Below are 23,154 nucleotides of genomic sequence, written 5' to 3'. Positions count from 1 at the left end.
TATTTCTACCCTCCATGATGACCAGGCAAAAGTCAGGAAATGATCTATTTAGTGTATTATACTTTCGATAAATCTTTTACATACTGGGTAGGGTCATGAGGTATTGGAACTGCATCTACTGCCATGGTTTTAGAATAATCTAGCCTTGCCAGATTGCAAAGTGATCAAGGGTGCTGCACAGTGTTCATCCCCCACAGAGAATACTGTCGGAGGCAGAGAGGAGAGTTGGGGAGGAGGCGCAAGGAAATACCAACGGTTAAATAAACAAAAAAACCCTTTGAGAGCCAAAGCATTCAACAGACTTTTCTTTGATCTTTACCAAAATTTCCAAAGAAATCCAAAAGGAATTTGACAGCAGACAAGAGTTGTCCATCAATTCTTATTAATCTTTGCAAATCTGGCTTTATTTGCTTTTTAGCTAGAGAATTCACCTACTTTAAGTATGCAAACTACCAGAAATGATGGAATTGCTTAATTGTGAATGCTAATATCCTTAAGTAGTCTTCTAAGTATGGGTTAATTTATGTAATTGAACCCATTAAAACATTAAAAAATTACAACCCATTAAAAAACCCATTAAAAAATTACATATTTTCATTTTTACCTGATTCGTCTGAACAATCGCCACAGTCGTTTCTTGTGTCACACACCTTGTCCACATATGTCCAAGTCTTCTGGTTGGGACATTTGAATATCAAGTTCTGTGGGAGACTGCTGGGCATTTGGCCTATAATAGACAAAGAAAGGCATTATTTCTAATAAAAATCGTTCTTGCGTGATAATGTTTTAATTATAATTCTGAATTTTAGTTATTAGTTGCTGGTGACTATTCTTTCATTTTGATTATTGTGCACCTCACCACAGTAGGTAGCAGATTCATCCTCGCCATGAGTGCAGTCCAGCTTGCCATTACAAAGCAGGGAAGGTGGCAGGCAAGTCGTGAGGTCCTCGCACAAGAAGCCAAGTTGCTGTGAAGCTGTTTCACATTGTCGGTGTGGCAAATCTGTTAGATTTGTAAGACAAGTACTGGATGTGGACCGTATGCATCTAAGACCATGGGCATCAAGCTTTAATAATATTAACACCTGCCTATAACAATCTGCTTCCTCCTTTCCCCTTCAGCTTCTTTCCATTGTTCTTTTCCCCATTATTCCTTTTCTTGCTTTTTCTCCCCCATTCTTCCAAACACTAGGCCTACTTAGCTTGCATTTCTTGCAATATCTAACTGGCATTTGGGCAAAAAAAAAATCCTGCCTGAGAAAAAAATCAAAGGTGCTTGGGAGGGAGAGTCAAGAAGCCTGGGTGGGCTCTGGTTTGCGCTTTGCAACGGATTGGTTGCATGTAGCCCCCTCCATTGTTTTCTAGCCCCTCCATTGTTTTCTTAGCTAGAAATGGAAACAAAGACGACTTGCTACACCAACTTCTAGGGGACGTTGTGAGTTAAACTGAGATCATTGTTGAAATGTAATGAAGTCTACTCAAAAATGAGGGGGAGTTTGTCAAAACAATGTGATGAGGTTTTTAAAAATGTTTCAGTACTATAAAAATTTGACGGAAGTTTAGATGTAAATAGCAGATTGGTAACACTTATACCTCAAACATATTTTCACCTAAAATAATGTATCCAGAAAATTCTGGTTTGGTGTGTGGAGTGGTAAACAGGCTGGAAATATTTTAGATACCTGGTTTAGAGTTGGGGAGAGCTTGGTGAAGGTGCATTTTACATCTTGAAAGTTTCGTAGTTGGGACCAGAATGACAATTAAGAGGCAGATGACACCACAGTTTGTATCCCATAATCCATGAGATGCTTGGCATTGTGATTGTGGCTGATGGTTCTCAAGTTACTAAGAATATTTAACACTCCAACCACCCTAATTTAATACTGAATTATATGCTCTTCTGTATTGTTCACTGCTGTTTCCCTAGTCTCCCTAATTACAACAGAAACCCCTTGAAGGTAGAAACCATGTCTTGTGTAGGCTTCAGACTTGGGCTGACCTGCATTGGGACCCTGGCTTGTCGATTACCAGCTCTATGATATTGGACAAGTCACCTAACCTCCCTGAGTCTGTTCATACTGGTGATAACAACAGCCGCCTCCAAAGACTGTTGAAAAGAATGAAATAAAGATGAGATGTGTGAAATGTCTACAACATAGTACGTGCCAACCACCCATTATCAAAAGACTCACCCATTTTGCAAAACGATAGGGGATACATATACTCTTGTTGAGTGAATTGTTGACAGATCTGTCCCCTAGGGGGTGACACATACTTGCAGGTTTTCCAGGCATTCCAAAGGTGACCCCAAGACTGATCACAGCAGCCAGAACTCCCAGCACAAGGAATGCGATGCAGGAAATCCAGAGGCACTGCCTGGTGGGAGGCCAGCATTGCTCTGTCACAGCAAACACACAAGACGAAGGCGAGTAAGGCTTCGTCTCAGGCAGAGGCTCGTGTTGGGGATACTGTGCTACCTAGCCAGGTGACCATGGTTACCTCTGTGTGAAACGCAAGAGCCAAAATTACAGGACTTGAAACATGTGCCGTGTGTTACAGTGCTGTTTTTCCTGCCGACAGTTTCTAGTGCGATCTTCTGGGCAACCAGCCTTATGATGAATGAGTGTTGCTCCCCCAATTATGAAAATGAGGCTTTAAAAACTAAGAAACAGGGCCAGTGGGGTGACATGACTTCTGAGGGTTACGCTGATGGAAGTGGAACTATCTCACCTCCAAAGGAGAGGTCTTCTGGTTTCCTGTCAGGGCTATGTCTGCTATGCCAGTGTTGCCTCAAACCTGGTTTCAGGCTGCCTATGTCCGAATCACAGAAGGAAATGCAGATTCCTGGGCCCCACCCCAGACCTACAGAATCAGCATCTGTAGGGGTTGGAGCAGGGGATCTGCATGTTTTTTGAGCACTTCTGCTCATTCTTATACGCACCAAAACTTGAGAACTACAGCCGCGATACCAAAGGTGAAATGCAGACTTGGGTTTTGGGTTCCCGCCAAACTTCCCCACAGACATTGATTGGTGGTTTCTGGAGTCAGCAGTCCTTGGAGAGCAGGCGAGGGGAGCTTCTTCTCTTTAGAGGAGTTTGGCACCACGGAACTTGCCTGACTGGTTTTATTGGCACACCACGGAAAGAAAAACAGAGTGCTCAGTGTGCTCCTGGTCGCTTTGTCAGCGCGACCTTTTGCAAACAGTGAGACGCACCCTTGATATTTCTGAGGTGACCCATTGGCCAGAATTCAGAACTATCTGTGAACCTTCTTCAGGAGCCTAAGTTGAAGTTGTGGGATTTCCTGGGCCCCCACTGAGGAGTTAGCATTCAAAACTACTTGTGGGTAAAGAGTACATTTTAATACAAGAGAGACAGGATGGCATCTTTTCATGGGAACCACTCCTAGACTCTAAGGCTTCTATGCCTTTGGAACTACGTGAAGTATAAAAATTAAATCTTTCATTTTTAACACCTAATAGAGCTTCAGAATCAACAGCTCTGTCATGTTGCTATGAAATTTTTATTATTGGTAAAGAAACTTAGGCTTAAAGAATCTAAGTGTCACAGCCAGTAAGTGAAAGAAACAAGGGTTAGAACTCTATCGACACTCCAAATCTTTGTCACACCATAGGGCTTCCCTGAAGATTCTCTCTGCTGGATCACAAAACCCTGTGAGCCCTTGCTCCTTAAACCAGAGTCCCCTGCTCCTGGGGTCAATGTTAATTTGTCCTTCCCACAGCAGCTGCGGACTTTAAAATGTTTTTAGTCTTTGATTTAGAAATCCCACATCTGGGACTCTATCCTATACATATATTAAATATTAAATATTAAGAAGAAAGCTTTACGTAGAAGATTTTTTACATGGTATAACACATATAGAAACTGCTAAATGCTAATCAATGCTAAAACACTATAGTCACTTTAAATACTAAACACCTATTTATTAAAAGTGATTTAAAAAAGTTACTGAGTTTTATATATGAAGGGTTCTTGAACATGTAAAACAATTATATAAAAACATTAAGTGTGGAAACAAAGGCTGGGGGAGTTAGCAATGATGTCTGGATTTTGATTCATGTGTTTGTTCATCATTCATTCCTTCAGCAGATATTTGTGTCAGGCAGTGGGCTAGGCTCGGAGGATACAATGGTGAGCAAGATAGATAGATATAGTCTGCCCTCGGTGAGCTTACAGTCTGAGAAACAATGGGATTTTTAGCAGAGGGGTTTGCATCAGAATGACCAGGCAGTGCTTTTAAAAAGTTTACTCCATGCTTCATTCCTGAAGATTGTAGTTCACCGAGTCTGGGATGGGGTTGGGGCCTAATAAACTTCTTTTTCCCCAAAGCTTCCATGGTGATTGTGAAACACAGCTAGGATGATAGAGGACCTCTCCTAGAATAGAGGTCTTCAAACTTTTATGATTGTGTATCCCTTCAGCAACAAAATAAATGAAATTAAATTAGCATTTCCTCATAACATATGAATATTTATTTATAAATCTATGCCAGTACCAGTCCACTAATATATTATATATATATTGTAAAACATTGTCCAAAATTGAAATTTAAGAAGGATGAAATCAAATATGCTATATCAAAATAAAAGTTCGCTATTTTCCTCCCTGACCCCCCTGGATCCTCTTGTGTGCCCTGTGCGGTTCATTGGAAATTACTCGTCTAATTTAAAGGATAATGAGGCTGAGAGTGGGAAACAAGAAAGGAAGCTATTTTAAGCAGTGATTGCTTATTTAGTACCACAACCCTTAAAGGTATTCAAAAGGCTAAGGCAAATACTAATGGTTAAAACAGAACTGGACATTAAAATGGACCTGTGACATTAAAATGGAGTTAGAAAAACAAAGCATGTCTTTATTACCTCACTGGCTAATGTGTAATTGGAAATCCTTCCACTGCAGGTCAGCAGACATGAGGAAACTTTATGGGGTCTGTGGACACTAAAATCCCTCTTAACTAAGCCATAACAAACCATGAGGGAGATTGAAAGATGAATAGAGGGGCTTACACAAGGCCTGGAGGCCTGGGGGGCTGCAGCGGCTCAGGACCAGCAAGGGCAGTGGGATTCTGAGGAGGGGCTGGTGTAGGAATACTGAGCTGAGGTGCCCAGAAGTCTTGGGCCTGCTCATTCCCTCACTTGCTGCTGAGACCCCATTTCATGCAAGGCCCATTTCTTTCCTGAAGAGGGCAGCGGAGAGCAATGAATGGGCCCTAAATTCCTTTTAGGATCCTTTCAGCCCGCTAACCAGTAACTAACACCCTTCCTGACTCAGGAGTGGTATAGACAGGAAGAACTGGAAGGGCCAGGAGATATCCATGCTGTTTAGGGATGACTGGCCAGGTCATTTTGAAGCTGTTGGAGGTAAATCTGCAGCCACTTGCCCCTTTTGCAATCAGCATTCCCTTTTGTTATCAGTAGGAGGGTTGCTTAAGCACCTTCAAATACACTGTCTCATTCACTTTCAGAGTGAACCCGTGAGGTAAACAGGATTTGTAGGACAGTTTTATAGATGTGGAAACAGATGTCCAAACATATGAACACTTGTCCAACCTTCCCTAGGTAGTTAATGACAGAGCTGGAGATAGACCCAAGTCTCCTGAACGCAAGTAGAGTTTACATTTTCCTAGCTAAACTCGCTTTTCTCAGAGTTTTTGGACACTTTCTAAAGGATCTGCAAGTTCTCCATGAGAATCTTAGTTTTGGGTTTCATTGCGATAGTAATCTGTCACAGTTTTTATAAGCACATCCTGAATCATCTGGATGACCTCAATCATGTAGCGGTGTATGTATCATCAGAATCCTTGTGTTCATTCTTCAATTTGTGTTTGGCTTTGAGTTTACACCAAGTGAAATCCAGGTGACTTCTTGGTGTACTCTATCACTACAAGATTTTGCAGCAGGTTGAACATAGAAGTGTGGTGGGAGTCATCTCAGGACACACAAAATACAGGCATGACAGACTAAAGAGTGACTTGCCCCAGCACATCCATGTCCACATTTCCAGTAGATGTGCAGTGTGGTCTCACTCTTTGAAAATATCAACTTTTAACAGTTCAAATTAACAATAATTGTAGTAGGGAGTATACCTGAAAGAATGGTTCTGTTCTGGAATGCAACAATAGTTGCATTTGTTGCCCACTGAATGCAGACTATATCTTCAAATAAAAGAGAGAACTTTACAGAGTTATCAAGTGACATCTGCCTTGCTCAGAGTGTTTGTTATGTGAAAGGTTTGCTTCTTCTGAACTACAAACTGAGGCTGGGATGTATTAACATTCCCATTTTGTATGCGAACAGGCATTCTAGGAAACTGTATTTTCAAACTCATAATATAGAAACAGACTAAATATATGCCCAGAACTAAGCTAACATTTTTCTATCGTTAGCCTCAAATTGGCAATTTAGTTTCTGCAAGACAATACCATTCACTTATCCATCACATTAAATTAATAGCATAAATTTGAATTTTATTACCTTTATGGTTGATTGTAATTTTGTTCTGCAATTATACAGTAATCTATAAACACGAAGTTTATACATTGTTTTATGGTTGTACGTAAATGAAATGACAGTATAATAAAAATTAAAACGATAATAACATGGAGAGAATTGGGGGCCTACAATAATTTTTCCCAGAATGTGAAGGAGTTCATTCATTATTTGAGTTTCAGGAACCTACACCAGAGGAAGCTCTTCTATCTCCTTTTGGCAATCTTGATGTATCCTCTTCCCACCCCAGAATGGCTCACCTCTGAGAGCTGCTTATAAATTCTGTTTCTTCCTCTTTCATTCTGTCAGCCCCAAATCTTCTCTTACTGTAACTCCACACTTAGCTCCTGGGCCCATCAGGGGACTCCCTTCTTGGGAAAAGTCTTGAGACCTTAATCTACTCAAATAACTTTATTTTATACATGAAGAAACTGGGGCCCAGATTTATAGAGTGACCTTGGTGTGTTGATTTCCTGGGGTTACTGATTTCCCTGTGCCATTTTCTGACTAAAGGCCACTGGTCCAAGTGGTGAAAGGAGAGAGAAGTTTGTGGCTTGCATGTGGGGAAGCTTCGTTCTTCAGCCTGCTGTCTGTGGTGAGCTAGCCTGTTCCCAGAAATGCACCATTGATTTGAATAATCAAATGGCTACAGATATTAAAAAGTAATCCAAACCATCAAATTGTTGGCTCCAACTTCAGCAAAGAAGGATAAACAAAATCTTTCTAAACTGGAAAATGGTTCAGGATTATTTTTCTTTGCTTTTCCAACTCATCAAAGATAAGCTTTCAGCACCAGAATGTTCTATTAACATTTTTCTAATAGGCTTCATTGTTTTGTTAATCAAGCTTATCTCAAGTGTAGCATCTTTATATCTGTACTGCTAATTGGTTTCTTTCAAACCAAGTTGACATTTTAGTTGTTTTTGAACCACTTATTTTTTTTCCCCTTTTCATGAAATAGGTCATGTATTATTAGCTTCTTTGAAGATTGGCTGCCGTTTTAGGAACATTTTTATCATACTGACTTCTGTGCTTATAAAATATGCAGTGAAGACAGATGGACAGAAGGCTGGAGTGGAGAAGGAAATAATTATTGCCCTAGTGCCAAGTGTGTACTTGCAATTTTCTATGTGTGCCACAAACTACAAAAGGTCACACAGTAATGGCGTGAGCTATTTAAGATAGCACAGTTGATGTGTGTCTGGTCTTAGTTTATCAATAGTGATGCTATCAGTTATGACTGCTTAGGGGCACCCACCTGGCCTGCTAATACTGTGAAGCCCCCCCCGCCCCTGACATTTTCCCAACCAATGTTGTGGTTGGACCTACCCTTGTGGTTCTTATTATGATTGCAAAATGTACCTCAGCAATGACCATCAGGGAACTTACAAAAACAAGGTTTATTACTCACAAGTAAGTCCTGCAGGGTACATTGCACACTCACGGCCACACAACAAGGTCACAACTAGAGAGAGACACACACAGACATCTGGCGGTCTCTGGGGACCTACTGGGGTTGAGAGTAGGGTGCCTAGGGTTTCATGGGTTCACTGTTGGTGAATTTTAAAGCTAGGATTAAAATACAACCTAGGTCCTAGTATTATTATCTGCTCCCCATTTAAAATCAACTCTAGTAGTTGTATTTGCTTCAAGCAAGCCGTTATGTAGTTCATGAAATCTAAGATTGAGGATTTTTTGATCCTAACCTAAGGTGTCAGTGGAAGATTTCACATTACTTCATCATGACTGTCACCTGGTGGACAATTATTGTATGAAACATCAGCTGTTTCCTGCTTTCAGAGATGCAGGCTGATTTTCAGAGAGAGGTTAAAATGAGAAAATTAAGAATGTACTTTAGAATTGTTGAAACAGGGTATATTTGCATAAAAGTAAAATGAAGGACAAATTCTTCATTTTGCATAAATTTTCCATAGCAGGCCCTTAATGACGCTGGTCCTTTAAAATATAACTGGATTTACTAAATCCTAGTTAACATGCCATGTTGTTAAGGTATCACTGTTACACGAAGTAAGTGACAGTGGTGCCATGCAAGCTGTGCTGATGTCTGCCTTTCACTTACTGAGAGAAAAACATTCTATGTCCGCACATAATTTAGTCCTGATTCCCTCTTGCTACCTCTCTCTCCTTTTGCAAAATGTAGATAACAGAAAATTATTTGCAGTTAGCATTGTCTCTTTCAAATAAAAAAAATAAACAGCAGACCTCATAAGATAGTTTTAATGGTTTTTGTTCCTCAGTCTGTCAGCTTGGAAATCCCCAGGCATAGTCCTCTATTTGGTTCTATTTTAAGCATGTGCGGAGCACAGGCCTGGGTGGCCTGGCTCCTTTACTATTTTTTAGCTGTGCAAGTCTTATGCCTCCTTGGGTCTCAGTTTCCTTGACTATCAAATGGATATGTTCCCCAAACCTTACAACAACAAGACACTCTTAGGTGAATCAAATGAGGCAATGGGCAAAAGCATTTGGGGAAGTATTAAAAGCTTTATACCAATGGATGATGAGAATCACTGAAAAAAATACTTGGAGAGTGTTTTGGCAAGTGCCTGCGGGAGTAGAAACAAATCACTTCAGTTTATTTATTTGACTTTTGAAATAATTTGGAACAAAATCAAAGGACTGGATCTAAGTCTGTGCAGTGAAAAGAATTTAGTCTACCTTTAGGGTTTAAAAATGATGACAAACGGTTATCCTATGGGACTGCCATGCAGCCACGGGTGGTGATGTGTAAGTTCCGCTCAGTGAGTGGACACATGAGTGGTGCACAGGTTGCTGGGAAGTCAACCCCAGCTTTCTCCCAGGTGTACATTGACCTGGCAGGTAGGTGGGGAACCTCCTGAGTAGGAGCACGACTCCCTCTCAGAACTTGAGGCAGCCAAACCCTCAGAACCCAATGTCTCCAAAGGAGCCCACCTGAGGCTGAAGGAAGCCTGTGCCTGTGGACTCTCTGGGGGCAGCCCTGCTCTACCCAAAGCAGGGGAAGACAGAGCTTTCCTGACCTCTTCTGTCGGTTGGTCACCTGGGAATCACTCCCTGCTTTTCCTCTCAATGGACCTGATTTGTGATAACCTTTCCCAGGTCCTGACTAAATCTCTGACAGGGATTAGAACTATGTGTGACCCTGGCACCTGAAGATGAAGAAAAACTGACCCTCAAGGTCCTGTGGCCTGTGAAAAAAATCTGCTCAGGTCACTATCATGGAAAGTAATGGTCAGCGGGAATGAAGATTACTGCTAGATTCTATTATTTTGTGAATGGTTTAGCCTATAACTTACAGGGCAAAAATCTTAAACAGTTCAACTGCATACTTGTTTTCATTAGAGACTGTTTATATATATCAATAGATTTATGAAAATGTTTTTATAATGAAACTGCTACATATATGTGTTATCTGTAGATATCGAAGTCAGCATGTTGATATTTATGGGAAAGTGATTATTGAAAGTGATTGGCAATGGATGTAACTGAACAATTCTGTGCACAATCTTTGGTCCCTGGAAAGTCTAAAGGTCTAAGTGTGACACAGGCAGCCAGTTTTACCCCCACCAGTTTGATCACTCAGAATTTACCCATACCTGCCTTCCAGGTGAAGTTTCCCAGGAGCCAGGGAAACCCCTGCTAGTACTTTAGGTGCCTTGAAGCCATCAACTGACACACAGAGAAGGCATTATTGGGTGGCTCCTGAGACATGACTGATGTCCTGGGACATGATTCCTATTTGGCAACGCCTTTTCTTTAAAAAAATTTTTTTGATTTTTTTGAAAAAGTAGAAATATCACCTTTTTTATGCTTCAGATTTGAAGGCATTTCCTTTGCACTGGAAAGAGAAGAGACTTCTGTCACCTATAAGAGAAGAAACAGCCTTGACTATCCTGATGCACAGTGACTTATTTTGAGCTACAGAACTTGGAATGAAGTGAGACTTCTCTGAGGGAGGGTTGGGCTGAGCTCTCTCATTGTCTATTCTTAGGAGGTGCTCAGTGAATACTTGGGGAAGAGAGAGAGGAACAGAGAGAGGGAGGGAGGGGAGAAGGAAGTTGGCACGGCTCAAGCCTTTGGGAAGCAGGTGTCAGCCTCGGCAGGAATAATTTAGTCCCACTAAAGGATCTTTTCAGAAAGAGGACCATTTATTTCCTAAGGTAAGTAATTTCTCAGTAATTTCTAAGCTGGGTACAAGTTGTGTCCTGTCCTAGCCTGGCAACCAGACTAGCCTGGGAGGATGGGTGAACTGGTGGAATGAGTGGCCCCAGGGGTCTATTTATAGGAGCTGAGTTGTATGGGGTGGAGGCTCTTCTCAGAGAAAGTCTGTGGGGAGGTTGAGGCAGTGAGGGATAGAGAGTATGGTGAATGTCTCTGATGCTGGCCCCTTAGCTGATTCTCTGGAATCTAGAATCATACCTGAGACCTGAAGAGAGAAAGAAAGAAGAGAAGGGGGGAGGAAAAGAGAGGGGAGTCATGGCTGGGGCTAAAGGACCCATTTTCTTTTTTTTTTTTTTATCCATTTTTATTTTTATTTTTTTGAGAGTCCACTGGCCCATGTGGGAATCGAACCAGCAGCCTTCGGAGTTAGGAGCATGGAGCTCTAACCGCCTGAGCCACCAGGCCGGCCCCAGGACCCATTTTCATGAAGGACTCCTGGTGCTCAGATGGCAAAGTGGGACACAGACAGAGTCTGGAAAACGGTATTCTCCTTATCTGTAACTATCAAAATTCTTAGCCTCAGAAACCAACTCTGGTTAAACAGAATTGACTAAAAAGCTGTTGGTTCACAGAAATACCTAGAAGTCTTGAGAAGCAGGCTGGATGAAAGCCAGGAACAAAGGAGACCAGGTAGCTGCAGGGCCACAGCCCAAATCTGCCATGAGACATGGCCATGGCATCTTGTACAGCTCCTACTGCTCCCAGAAACTCAATATTTCTGTGGTTGCTGCTGTCACTGCTATGGACTCTACTGTTATTACTTCTTTGGGTCAATAGCTGCCAATTAAAAAATCTGGGGTGGTAGCACCTGATTTTTTAAACCTCTGTCATATACTTGCACTCAAGCTACAAGTGAGACGGGAAGGAAGGAGGCTGGGTAAAGAAAAAGCTAGGAAAGAAAGCACCTGGACTTTTTGGTTTCTTTATTTGGTTTCTATATTATTTTTGTGAATTTAACTACACAAAAATAATATATGCCTGATCTGAAAAAATTAACATAAATCCAAAAGACAAATTGGTTGTTGGAATAAGCTTCCTGGAGTACCTTGTTTAAGACGAATCAACCAGTCATATGTTTACTTACCTTTATGAACAAAAGGAGAAGAGAGAAAGAGGGAGTTCTAAGATGATTGTTTTTAACAAAGAAGAGAGGCAGTTTATATCTTCTAAGTTACAAATCTCCATGTCAATACAGCTATCCATGACAGCCAGTCAGCATACAAGATTTTCAGAGATGAAAAGCTACGTTTGCAGGAACAACTGCAAACTTGGAAACCAGATATCTTAGAAAAGGACTTTTTACAGATAGGCTCACAAAAAAACTTTTAAGGTTGCTTAATATAAAATAGGATATCATTCTTGTAAATGTTTTAGCCTCCAAGTTTACCTAAAATTATTTTTCAAAATTATTGCTTAGCATTTCATCTTTTATGCTGGCATCAGTAACTCTTTTCTCTATTATCTGCAATTTGTGTAAGGCTGGCTTTTTCATGGTATAGAATTCCATTTGCTAGAAAAGTGCAGGGCTTAAAAAAAATCTAGACTTGGTAAAACAGTAAGGGATTCTGTGGCTATACTATTCTGCTTTTATGTAATGGATGCCCATAACCCCCTTCTCCCCAAGTCATTCATATATGCTGACATTTCTTTGTGGAATTCTCTATTCCCCATTTTCATCTATATCCTTTGGATGTGTGTGGGTCCTAATGAAGTTAAACTAATTACCATATACTTTCACCTTAAGCCAACTAATTGGATTAGGGATAGGAACATGACCTAGCAATAGGTGAATCATGCTTGATTTCTTCAGTCCAGTCTTTCTACCTTTGTTTCTTAATTTGAATGTTTAGTCCTTGTAGATTTAATATTGAATTTAAGTCTACCATCTTGCTATTTGTTTTCTATTTGTCCCATCTATTTTTTATTTCCATATTTTTCATCTCCTGCCCTCTTTTGAATCAAGCAAGTTTTCTTTTTATTATTCCATTTTACCTCCTCTATTCGCTTTTTAGTTACATATTATTCTTTTGTTTATCTACTTAAGGTGTCTGGTTAGGGATCTCCAATGTGAATTTCATATGTTTTGTATTTGTTCCTCTTTTCCCTTCTTAGTGGAATGCCAATGCTTCTCTCTACTCAGCCCAGGTACTATGGAAGATGCTGGTCCTCAGCTGAATTGTCATGAGTGGTGGGTGCTAGAGTAATCTCAAGCTCCATAACTGGTTCAGAAGTAAGCATGTGACCCAACTGCAGTAAATGGGTCTAGAGGAAAGGTGTTTCTGGAAGCTTCTGGGGATCTTCTTCCTTACTCTTCTAGAAGGGGTATGGGACGCCTCTTTGTCTCATAAAGAATCATATGGCCCCTTCTGTTACTGGAAGCCACTCTAAGACCCTGAGGGTAACCAGACTTAGGATAAAGCTGAACTGTGGCCAGCACAGTGCAGAGACTGAAGGGACCAGGGTCTCACTTAACACTGTTGAACTGCTCCATCAACCAACATTGAAATTCACCTAACTGGACATCCTCCTCTATGAGCAAATACACTTACTTATTTTTTAAGCCATCTTAGGTGGGTTTTATTTCATTATACAGCTGAAAGCATCCTAACAGATACAAGGAGTATATATTACTTTTACATTCAGAAATGTAATAAAGGTGAATTTTTTTAAATGCCTAAGTATTGGGGATTCTGACCTTGACTTTCTAAAGCCATAGAAATAATTTTCTTCCCCAAATTCATTCCTTTGTCATTGATTTTTGTTATCTATTAACCTCCTATTACTTTGTGGTTACTTAATTTGTACTGTATTTTCTCCCTGATGAAATCCCTAAGGCACAGTGGCTATGACTCCAGCATCTAGCACAAACCTTGACATTTGTGCTAGGCTCTTTCTCATAAAACAACAGTGTTTGATATATTTCATTTCTCCCCTAATAGGAGGCTGTGTGAAACCTGACCAAGTAGACCAAGTTCTTTTGGGGAGGGCCTTATCACATCTCATCAACACAGGGAAGGCAACATTACCTTTTAAAGAAGAATCTACAGTATCAGAAAGAATGGTTTATTCTCTGGAGAGGACAGCGAGGCTAAGCTCTGGCTCAGTTGGGTGAACGGACTCTTCCTTAAATACTGACAACCTGTTCCTGAAGCAGCTGAGGGACGTATGAGGCAGGGCCTCCCTGAGATAGGGGCACACACAATTGATCTCATTCTTGTTGACAGTTTCCTTGGCAGTTGTGCAAACACCAGGGCAGACAAGTAAGAGAAAGGAGAAGTTTTTAATAACAGACTTGCATAATGGAGAACAGGTTACCTGGCCTTGTGGATGAACTCTGTGAGCTGGCATGCTGTCTGGAGGGCCAGTCCTTTAGTCAACACCTGGGTCCCAAAGGAAATCCTAGAACAAAGGAGTAACAAGACAAGCTCTTTGACATTGGTTGGTACAAATTGCTGTCCTAGATATTCAGGACTCCTTTTTATCCCAAAGGTAAGTAAAGTAACTAAACAATAGTGAGGCATCAGACGTGGGTTCTGTCTTTCAGAAAACATCGGTTAATAAAAAATATTCAGTCACAACTAACATCTCATTGAGTGACAAAAGGTGAATTACTCACAAAAGGTAAGATAAATATTTAGAAATTCTTTGACACAGAGGCTTAAGGGGGAACATGTTTATCTTTTCAGAAGAATCATATCAAGTACCAGCAGGTCAGAAGGAAAAGATAACTAGATTCTTTCATAAGGTTCTTTTGTACTGTGTTTCTCCGAAAATAAGACCTAGCCGGACCATCAGCTCTAATGCATCTTTTGGAGCAAAAATTAATATAAGGCCCAGTCTTATTTTATTATAAGACCAGGTATAATATAATATAACATAATATAATATATCAGGTCTTATATTAATTTTTGCTCCAAAAGACGCATTAGAGCTGATGGTCTGGCTAGGTCTTATTTTCCGGGAAACATGGTAGGTAGGGTGGCAACTTGAGAGGTAGATGTTAGAATGTGGTTTGGAATGTACCATTCCACCAGCCAGGAGTAGGTGCCCCTAGAGCAGTGCCTCTCAGCTGTGCATTAGAATTACCTAGGAAGCGATTACATGCCCCCATGCGGCATCCCAGACTAATAAATCAGATGCTCTGGACGTGAGACCCAGGTCTCAGTGTTTTCTGAAGCTCTCCAGATGATTTCATTGTGCACCCTGGGTTAGAACCAATAGCCCTGGGAGTGGAACTTTCTTCCTGTGCTCTGAGATCCTCAGCCCTCTGATCCCCTCAGCACACAGGTTTCGATATGACAGGAAAGGAGGACTGACGTTGGGACACAGCAGAACCATGAGCACATGAGAAACCCAGTAATAGACATAGGAGAGGCTTGAACATGCCTCTGCTAACACACCACATTTTTAACTTGTCCTTAGGATATATGGGAAGAGGGTAGATAATTTTGAGCAAGCCAAACTCCCCGGAGAGGCAGATTCACTATGTAAGAGCAGCAAGCAGGGCAGGCAACCAGGTCTGGGTGGGTCTCCACGGCATCCGCAGGGCCCAGGCCAAATCCAGCACCGAGTATGGGCTCAATAAATGTGTGCTGAAGGACTGAGTGACGGTTAGGGGAAATTTCTTGTCTCACATATTTAACCTTTTGAAGAAAAGATGGTGAACAAAAAGATCAATTTGAGCACCAAGAAGATATTTACGACACTTTCCAAGAATTGATTTTGGGATATGTAATATATCTGACTATTCTCAGTGGATATGAAGAGCAAAATTAACAGAAACATCTAAAAAATTAAGATGCTTCCCAGGCTCATAAAGTAATGTGAGCAAATCTGTCTGAATCAGGAGCAATGTCACTGAATATATAAATAAAAAATAAAATGTGGGCAAAGGTATCATATAGTGCTCTGTATTCCATTTCACAGAGAGAGCTCAGCAAGCAAGGAATTTGCAGTGGTTTATTCGCAGTGTAATAATTATGTGTCTGACTGATTTTAATTCCATAGAGCATAAACACCAATAATAAAGTTTCTTGTTTCCAGTCACTAACGTGGTAGTAGCACAGGGGGATTTAGTTCCTGTGCACATAGCTAGTATCACACAACTCTCACTCTACCAGAAAAGGTTTTACTGTCTGAAGAAGAAAATCTACACGAAAGGCAGAGTAAACCTTTGAAGTTTACTTTAACCAATGAATATTTACAAAAATCTCTTTGGGCTGTACCTCTTTTTGTTTAAATGATTTTATTTCCTGTCAAAATGCACACCAAAAAATTTCAATCATGTTAAAATCCTTTTTCATATCTTTATTGTTATTTTAAAACCAATATACACATATTGTAAAGATTTCTAAACAATAAAAAACGTAGAAAGTTGCTGTTACCATTTTGAGGCCTATCAACAGTATCCACTATAAAGGTCTAAGGTGGTCAACTATTGAAGCTCTGACCAGATATGTTAATATGAAAAGGTCTATCACAGAAAAAAATTTGAATATTAAAGGGAAAGAACATTTAGTTTAAGAATTTTAAAATAGCCAGTGTTTGTTCTGCTTTTCATTCTATTTCTACTCACTTTATAACTCTTCAAATTTATAAACGCATTGTTTATCATACAGAAACACACTCAATAGATATGAATACATTCAATGATATAAATATTCAATGATACAACTTGCACAAAATACCTAAATATATATAACGTATGTGTATATAGCCAGTTTGTTCTAACAGAACTTAGGGTTTTTACTTTATGCATAAAGATGAAAAGAAACGTTAATGGAATCACAGTGTTTTCTAAAACTTAATAGACTACTGGCATTTTAAAGACAATTTAAAGCTACAGACTTTTAAAATCTTTATCGTTTAATGGTTAACATCATCCATTACATGTTCCTTAAAACTATACATTAATTTAAGCTATTGGCAATATATTTTTTTAAAAATCAAGAATATTAAAATTATTAACCTCTTTCATTCAGATCTCCTGTTTGCAGCTTCTTTCAGCGTGGAGTGAATTATGTAGTGTAGTCAAGAGGGTGATGTAAGAGAAGTGTTGTTACCAACACTAGCACACCTATATTAGTTTGCCTCTCAACTGATGAAAGAAGGGCGATTACAAGGTGATTACCTTAACCTCAGGCTAGCTTTCACTGAAGTATTAAGAAAGGTCATAGCCACATGTCCTTTCAGTAGCCTATGAGACAAAACCTACCCAAGGATTAACTGAAGAAATGTAATTTGATACACTATTTCTTATTTATTAAATGTCCCAGACTTAGTGAACTTACATGGTCATTGGGATAGTTCTGTCTAGTAATTTCTGATTTGTAGAAAACAATCCCTCAATTGACAATTTCTGTCCCTGTTGAACATTAGCTAGATTTGTAGACAACCCAGCAATCTTAATGTTGCCCAAAACACTTGTTGAGTGAGAGATGACAGAAAATCCAATTTATTAGTCTTTTCTTTTTTTGTTTTGTTCTGTTTTGTTTTTTGATCTGTTTGTCTATTTGTAACCTCAAATCAGTTAAGACTTATGTGCTCACTGGAAAGGAAAATAACTCTAAGCTTTTGTGTTTCTGGTTCACTTCTGACTGTGGCTAAAGTTGTAGATTCAAAGCTATAAGCTCTCCATGCATTTGTGTGCCTGCATGTCTGTAATTGAGAAAATCTCATGCATAGTATGAAATATTTTCCTAACGCTGAAGGCTGTTAAAAAACTAGATTACAATGTCTCTTAAATTAAAGGAGCATTGTTCTGATTGGCTGATAGGGATAAATAATCATTTATATGACTCAAAGATTCCCACAAACCCCAAAAAATAAATTGAAAAAAACTATTTTAAATGTGCTACACTTTCAAGAAAAAATTATCCTTATAGAAATTATTAGCTCAGAAACATTTTAAGAATCAAAGTTCACAGAATGAAGGTGAGTCTTTGAACAAATTAGCTTGTTTAATTATTTTGGTTTTAAAAAACTATTTACATGTCTTTACCATGAGTTTATAAAAAAGGAGTATGATACAAGTATACATTTAACTTTTAAAAATAAGATTTGGGTTTGTTATCTCGGGAAAAGACTAATTAATCTGAATTTCCTAAACTTTTTATACTGGTTTACTGATCAAATAAGATAAAGTACCCCTACCTAATGTTTAAGATTATAAAAGTATAAATTTGTATCCAACCGAATTGAGTCATGAATTTGACAAATTAGTAATATCACCAGTAATTGTGTTTCTCAGTTTTCAGCTTAAACATAATTTCCAAAGTCCTTAAGAACTTAAAACTTGGATTAATAAATTAGTTCTTAATACTTATTAGGTACCTAAGTAATTTCCAGGTAATGTGGAATATTGAAACATTGATTATTAAGCATAATTTTCTATACTTTTGCTTCTTTTTATTTGCTATAGATTGGCTATATCTTTGGGACACACTAATACGTGTGTCAATTTTCACCACTTTAAGAGAGTATAAAAGGGATGGATGTGGCTGTAGAAAGTTGTATATTCATGAGCTTTTCTACCCAAACACTTGTATGTGACAAATGATTCTGTTATTTACCTCCCACTTTTCTCCATGAGATAGAATTATTAATTTGGTCAAAAGTTGTAATTAATATAGCTGATTGAGACTATACTGGAATCAGTAACGGCAGATCAATGCAACTGTGTGTTTTTTGTTTTTCAAGACAAAAGATAATTGTTTTGACATAAAGTGTCAGTTTGTTCCAGAACATGAAAGCGTAAAGGAAAGTCAAAACTTGGGTGTAGATAACAAATTGAAGAAGGGATGAAGGAAGGGAATTTTATTTCTCTTGGTTTATAATACCTCGGTCTGAAAAGAAGCTATATAAATGTTAGAATTTTGGCAAATTTCTCACTGTTTTGATGACCTTATATAAAAAAATTATTTAAGGGAAAATAAAGGAGAACACAAAAATCTTTTATCAATAAATTTTACATTCATGCAAAATTATCATTTTGGTTTTCTTGCTAGTGAATGATAAATTGGCCTTAAAACTTAACTAGTGGCAGTAAAAAGTTATTTTTACCTTTCGTGTAATCTGCAGAGATAGTAGAAATTCCAGGTCTCACCAGAATAATTTCTTTGCCTTGTGTTGACTTTATCTCATTCTGGATTACAGTATGTGCTGCATGAGACATTTCAGTTGAGGGACCACATATGTCATGCAGGGACTCTAGTCCCACTCCCCTCACAAGAACACAGGATATGGTGAGGCCAAAAAGGAACACCAACGGGGCCATGGATGGGGGTTCATATTCTCGCTGGCGGCTGGGTTGGAGACACAGGAAGCAGGAGCCACAGATCTGCAGCCTGCTGTCTGCTGTCTGCTTCTCTGCCAACCAACCAACCCCTTGCTAGCTATAATTCACGCTTGCTAGTGTAGCCACAGCAGTTATATTAGTGGCTAATGGCTAACTGGTTACAGCTGATGGGAACCAGTCACAGCTGATGGCCATTTACTACCTGAGCCAGCACCTTTCCACGTGAGGTCGAGAGCCTGGAAACTGCTCTCTGGGGCTCTATCCCCACAATATACTATATATGATGGTGATCCAATAAGATTATATAATGGAGTGGGAAAATTCCTATTGTCTAGAGCCGTAGCAGCCATCTGACGTCACAGCCAATGTGGCGGCACAGCTGTTGTCACATCGCAGCCATCGTGACGTTGCAGCGCAACTTATTACTCACTGTGGTATTGCTGGTATAAAACCTACTAGTCGCATAAAGGTATAGCATATACAATTATGTACAGTCCCTACTACCTGATAATGACAAAAAACTATGCTTCTGGTTTATGTATTTACTAATACTATATCGTTATTTTAGAATGTGTTCTTTCTACTTATAAAAGAAAGTTTGCTGTAAAAGTGTATGCGTGTCCTGCGGCAGCAGCCTCACACATCTTGTGTTTGCCGTGTCTCTTGATTGCACCACTTTCTCTTGTGCTTGATTTAATCTCGTGCTGTCTTATAAATTTAGTGTAGCCTAAGAGTCCAGTATTTATGAAGTCTACAGCAGTGTCCAGTCATGTCCTGGGCCTTCACATTCACTCACCACTCACTCACTGACTCACCAGAGCAACTTGCAGTCCTGCAAGTTCCATGCATGTAAGTGCCCTCTACAGGTGTGCCATTTTTACACTGTGTTTTTACTGTACCTTTTCTATGTTTAGATAAGTTTAGATACACAAATACTGGTGTGTTACAATTGCCTGCAGTATTCAGTACGGTAACATGCTGTACAGGCTTCTAGGAGCAACAGGCTACACCATATACCCTGGGTGCGTAGTGGGCTGTACCATCTTGGTTTGTATAAATGCACTCTGTGATGTTCAAACAATGACAGAATTGCATAATGACACGTTTCTCAGAGTATCCCCATTGTTAAGTGGTGCATGACTTATTTTAAAAATAAGATGAAAATGAAATTTCCTCAGTAGTAAAAGAGCCAAGTTTCTCATAATTGTTTTGCCTTCTACGTTTATCTCAAAATATTTTATTATCATCTTGGTAAAATAGGTAATCAATTGTTGTTTCTCAGCACCTATGTTACTATTTACATAAAGTGTCTACATCTTCTCTGGTAACTTTTTTATTTCGTCTCCCCAAGATCAGATTCTAAATTTAGAAAGGAAATATTTCCTGGATGTCTTGTATACCTACAATTATCTTTGGGATTTCCCACAGGGAACTTGGAAGATCACCAAGGTTTGCTACTACAAAAAAAATTTGTTACTATAAAAAAGAGCGACGCTAGAAACAATCAGGTTTGTTTGCTATTCTCCATATGTCTTAATTAGCTCAACATTATTATAAGAGCAGCATGGGAAGAATTGTCAAATCAGAAATGATGTTTAACCTTCCCTAGATTAAGTTTGTATGAGTAAAATGTTATTAATATAAATATTTCAGATATTATACATTTTATGGAAAGTCCCTGGAGATTTGTTAATGCCCTTATTGTTTGTAATATGTCCTTACCCGCAGGGAAAATATTGACCAACTTTTTAATGAAATAATTATGTAGAATACCACAATTGAGAATTTTACTCTCTTTATTTTGATATTGGTAGTGTACAAAACTAATCACAGTCAGTCTCATGATCATTTCTGCTTTTATTGGATGCTTTTCTGAAGGTTCTGCCCGAAGCTCTGAGCCTCTAAGTGTCAGAGCTTCATAGAAAGTCTCGTAGGAAGGTACCAAAAGTGCTAGGGACCCTTAACTACTGATACCACAAAGAGTAGACTCTTGAGTACAAGCTTCTTAGCTGACATCATTTTACCACCTTTCAGACTGTAGTAGTAGACTGAGTCAGAATTTCTGGATCCTAAGATTCCAAAGATTCTCCTTAATCCAGACATACTTCACGAAGTCCATTGTTTGACCCAAGATCCTGGACAATAAAAATTTTCCAGGCCTGAATGAAAGGATGAGGAAAATTTTAATTGTGGTTATTCGTGTGGAATATTGTTGTATTATTTTTAATGTTTCCTTTTTATGGATACATGCAGCAGTAAACTGAAATGAAACATTTAAAACTGGTATCTAATTCTGATATCCTCAGAATTCAGAAACAAATACTTTTCATGAGTTTTCTTACCTTTCATGACAAAAGAGTTATTGGTATAGATTTCATAAGAATCTCTCCTTCCTTTTGCCAAGATGTAAGTGGACAAATCGATTGTTCAACCAAAGCCATACCCAAAGGGTTATATTTGAGAATAATGTTCTTAGGAATAAGAACATACTAAGGAACAAAGGGTGACTTTATACGTGGAGCTAATGCCAACAAAGTCCTCCCTGGAAATCTGGCCTGGTGTCTGCCTCCAGGTCCCAATCCGACTGTTAGGGAGGAAGGTCACTTCCCAGAAGGCCAAGGACCTTAGCAGATTTTCAGGCCTTAAGAAAGGAGGAATTTGTCCCAATTTAGTGATACTGTAGGTGAAATCTACAGTCTTTCACTGTAGGTGAAAGACTTTCTTGGGCTTAGGCCCCTAGTCATGGAATAGGGGAAGAAATAATAGAGGCTTTTAAAAGTCTGAGATTCCTTATGAAAGTTTCTGAATAGAAGGTAATTTTTTGGGGCCTAATTAGTTGCTCAGTAATCTAAGGCTCTAGATTTGCAGAGAAAACTTGAGGCCTATATGACTAAATTGCTGCATGTGTATAAATAATCAGACCACATCTGCGAGACCAGCCTTTTTGTGATCAAGAATAATCTTTAAATATTATTTATGATTCCAAGGCAGGAGATAGTCAGAAACATTATCTGAAACTTGGAAATAAAGAAACAGGGAGACACATCCTCCCACATACTGGGGAGAAGTCCGTCCAAGGATAATCTAGGATAGTGGTTCTCGAAACTATGTCCTTGGGCCAGCAGCATTAGCGTCACCTGGAAACTTGTTAGAAATTAGAATTTTTGGGTCCCATCTCAAACAGACTGAATCAGAAATTCTGGGGTGGGACCCAGCAGTATGTATTTTAACAAATCCTAGATGATTCTGATATACACTGACATTTGAGAACCATTAATCTAGGGGAATTCAACTGATTGTTTACTAGCTATTAAAGATGCTAGACTTAGTGAAGTCACATGTTATCTTGTAGATTTCTATCTGGCACAGAGGCAAGTAATTTCTGTCCAGTGGAATGGGTAGCCTCAAAGGTTATGGTTTATGGCCTTGTTGGACATTAACCAGATTTGCATCTAACTCAGCAATCTCATACTGACATTACTTAAAATATCTAGTTCTTGGAATTAGTTTTAACATCTTTCTGATTTCTTTATTAATTAATGAGTTGAAGAAAATCTTTGACAGGTATTCATTTTGTAGTTACATGAGGATAATAGTTCTTAACCTTTTGAAAATTATATTCAATGTATTTCATATCCTAACACTAGGTGAGTGCCTTGATGGGAAACTGTCTGTTTTTGCTCACTACGTTATCCAAGCATTAAGCACAGCATCTGGTATGTACGCTCTGAATAAGTATTTGTGCAATCAGGAAACACTACCTAAAAGGTATTTGATTTTTAAAAGAGGAATTTTACAACTGGCCCTTAAGTATCATTCCTGTTGTTTTAATTAACTTGTATTAGTGTCCACTTCTTATGGGATTTTTCTGGGGTTTGTAATCAGGGATCTTGAGGTGAAAAGTTGATAGAATTGGAAAGGAAAATTTTCTTCAAGATATTCTCTGAGATCTGTTGGTCATCAGGACTAGGAGTGAAGTGGTTATTTCAGAGACAATCTCAACATAGGTTGTTTGGTTGCTCTTCAGTTGCAGAAAGCATATGCAAGCAATACTCAGTGAGGCGTCCAAATGGATCACTGGATTTTGTTACCTTGTAATATGAGCAGGAACTAGCACTTCATGGATATATGC

The 23,154-nt window shown here is 39.0% G+C and overlaps 1 protein-coding gene across 1 annotated transcript; it reads right to left on the bottom strand.

Annotated features, from left to right (window-relative positions):
* Positions 1 to 584: 584 nt before the first annotated feature.
* LOC308499750 (low-density lipoprotein receptor class A domain-containing protein 1-like) lies at positions 585 to 16,766 on the bottom strand (the record flags this gene model as incomplete). Its single annotated transcript, XM_081053574.1, has 6 exons — positions 16,695 to 16,766; positions 14,042 to 14,125; positions 10,306 to 10,369; positions 2,276 to 2,398; positions 860 to 1,003; positions 585 to 727 (listed from the first exon to the last, which is right to left on the bottom strand). Exons 2-6 carry the CDS (start codon positions 14,072 to 14,074, stop codon positions 585 to 587), a joined length of 507 nt encoding a protein of 168 aa, XP_080909700.1. The 5' UTR covers positions 14,075 to 14,125; positions 16,695 to 16,766.
* Between the last annotated feature and the right edge of the window lie 6,388 nt (positions 16,767 to 23,154).

This window comes from Rhinolophus hipposideros (genome assembly GCF_964194185.1).
Source record: "Rhinolophus hipposideros genome assembly, chromosome: 7".
In the NCBI taxonomy this organism is placed as follows: domain Eukaryota; kingdom Metazoa; phylum Chordata; class Mammalia; order Chiroptera; family Rhinolophidae; genus Rhinolophus; species Rhinolophus hipposideros.
The sequence above is the reverse complement of the archived record's forward strand: the minus strand, read 5'-3'. Positions and strand labels throughout refer to the sequence as shown.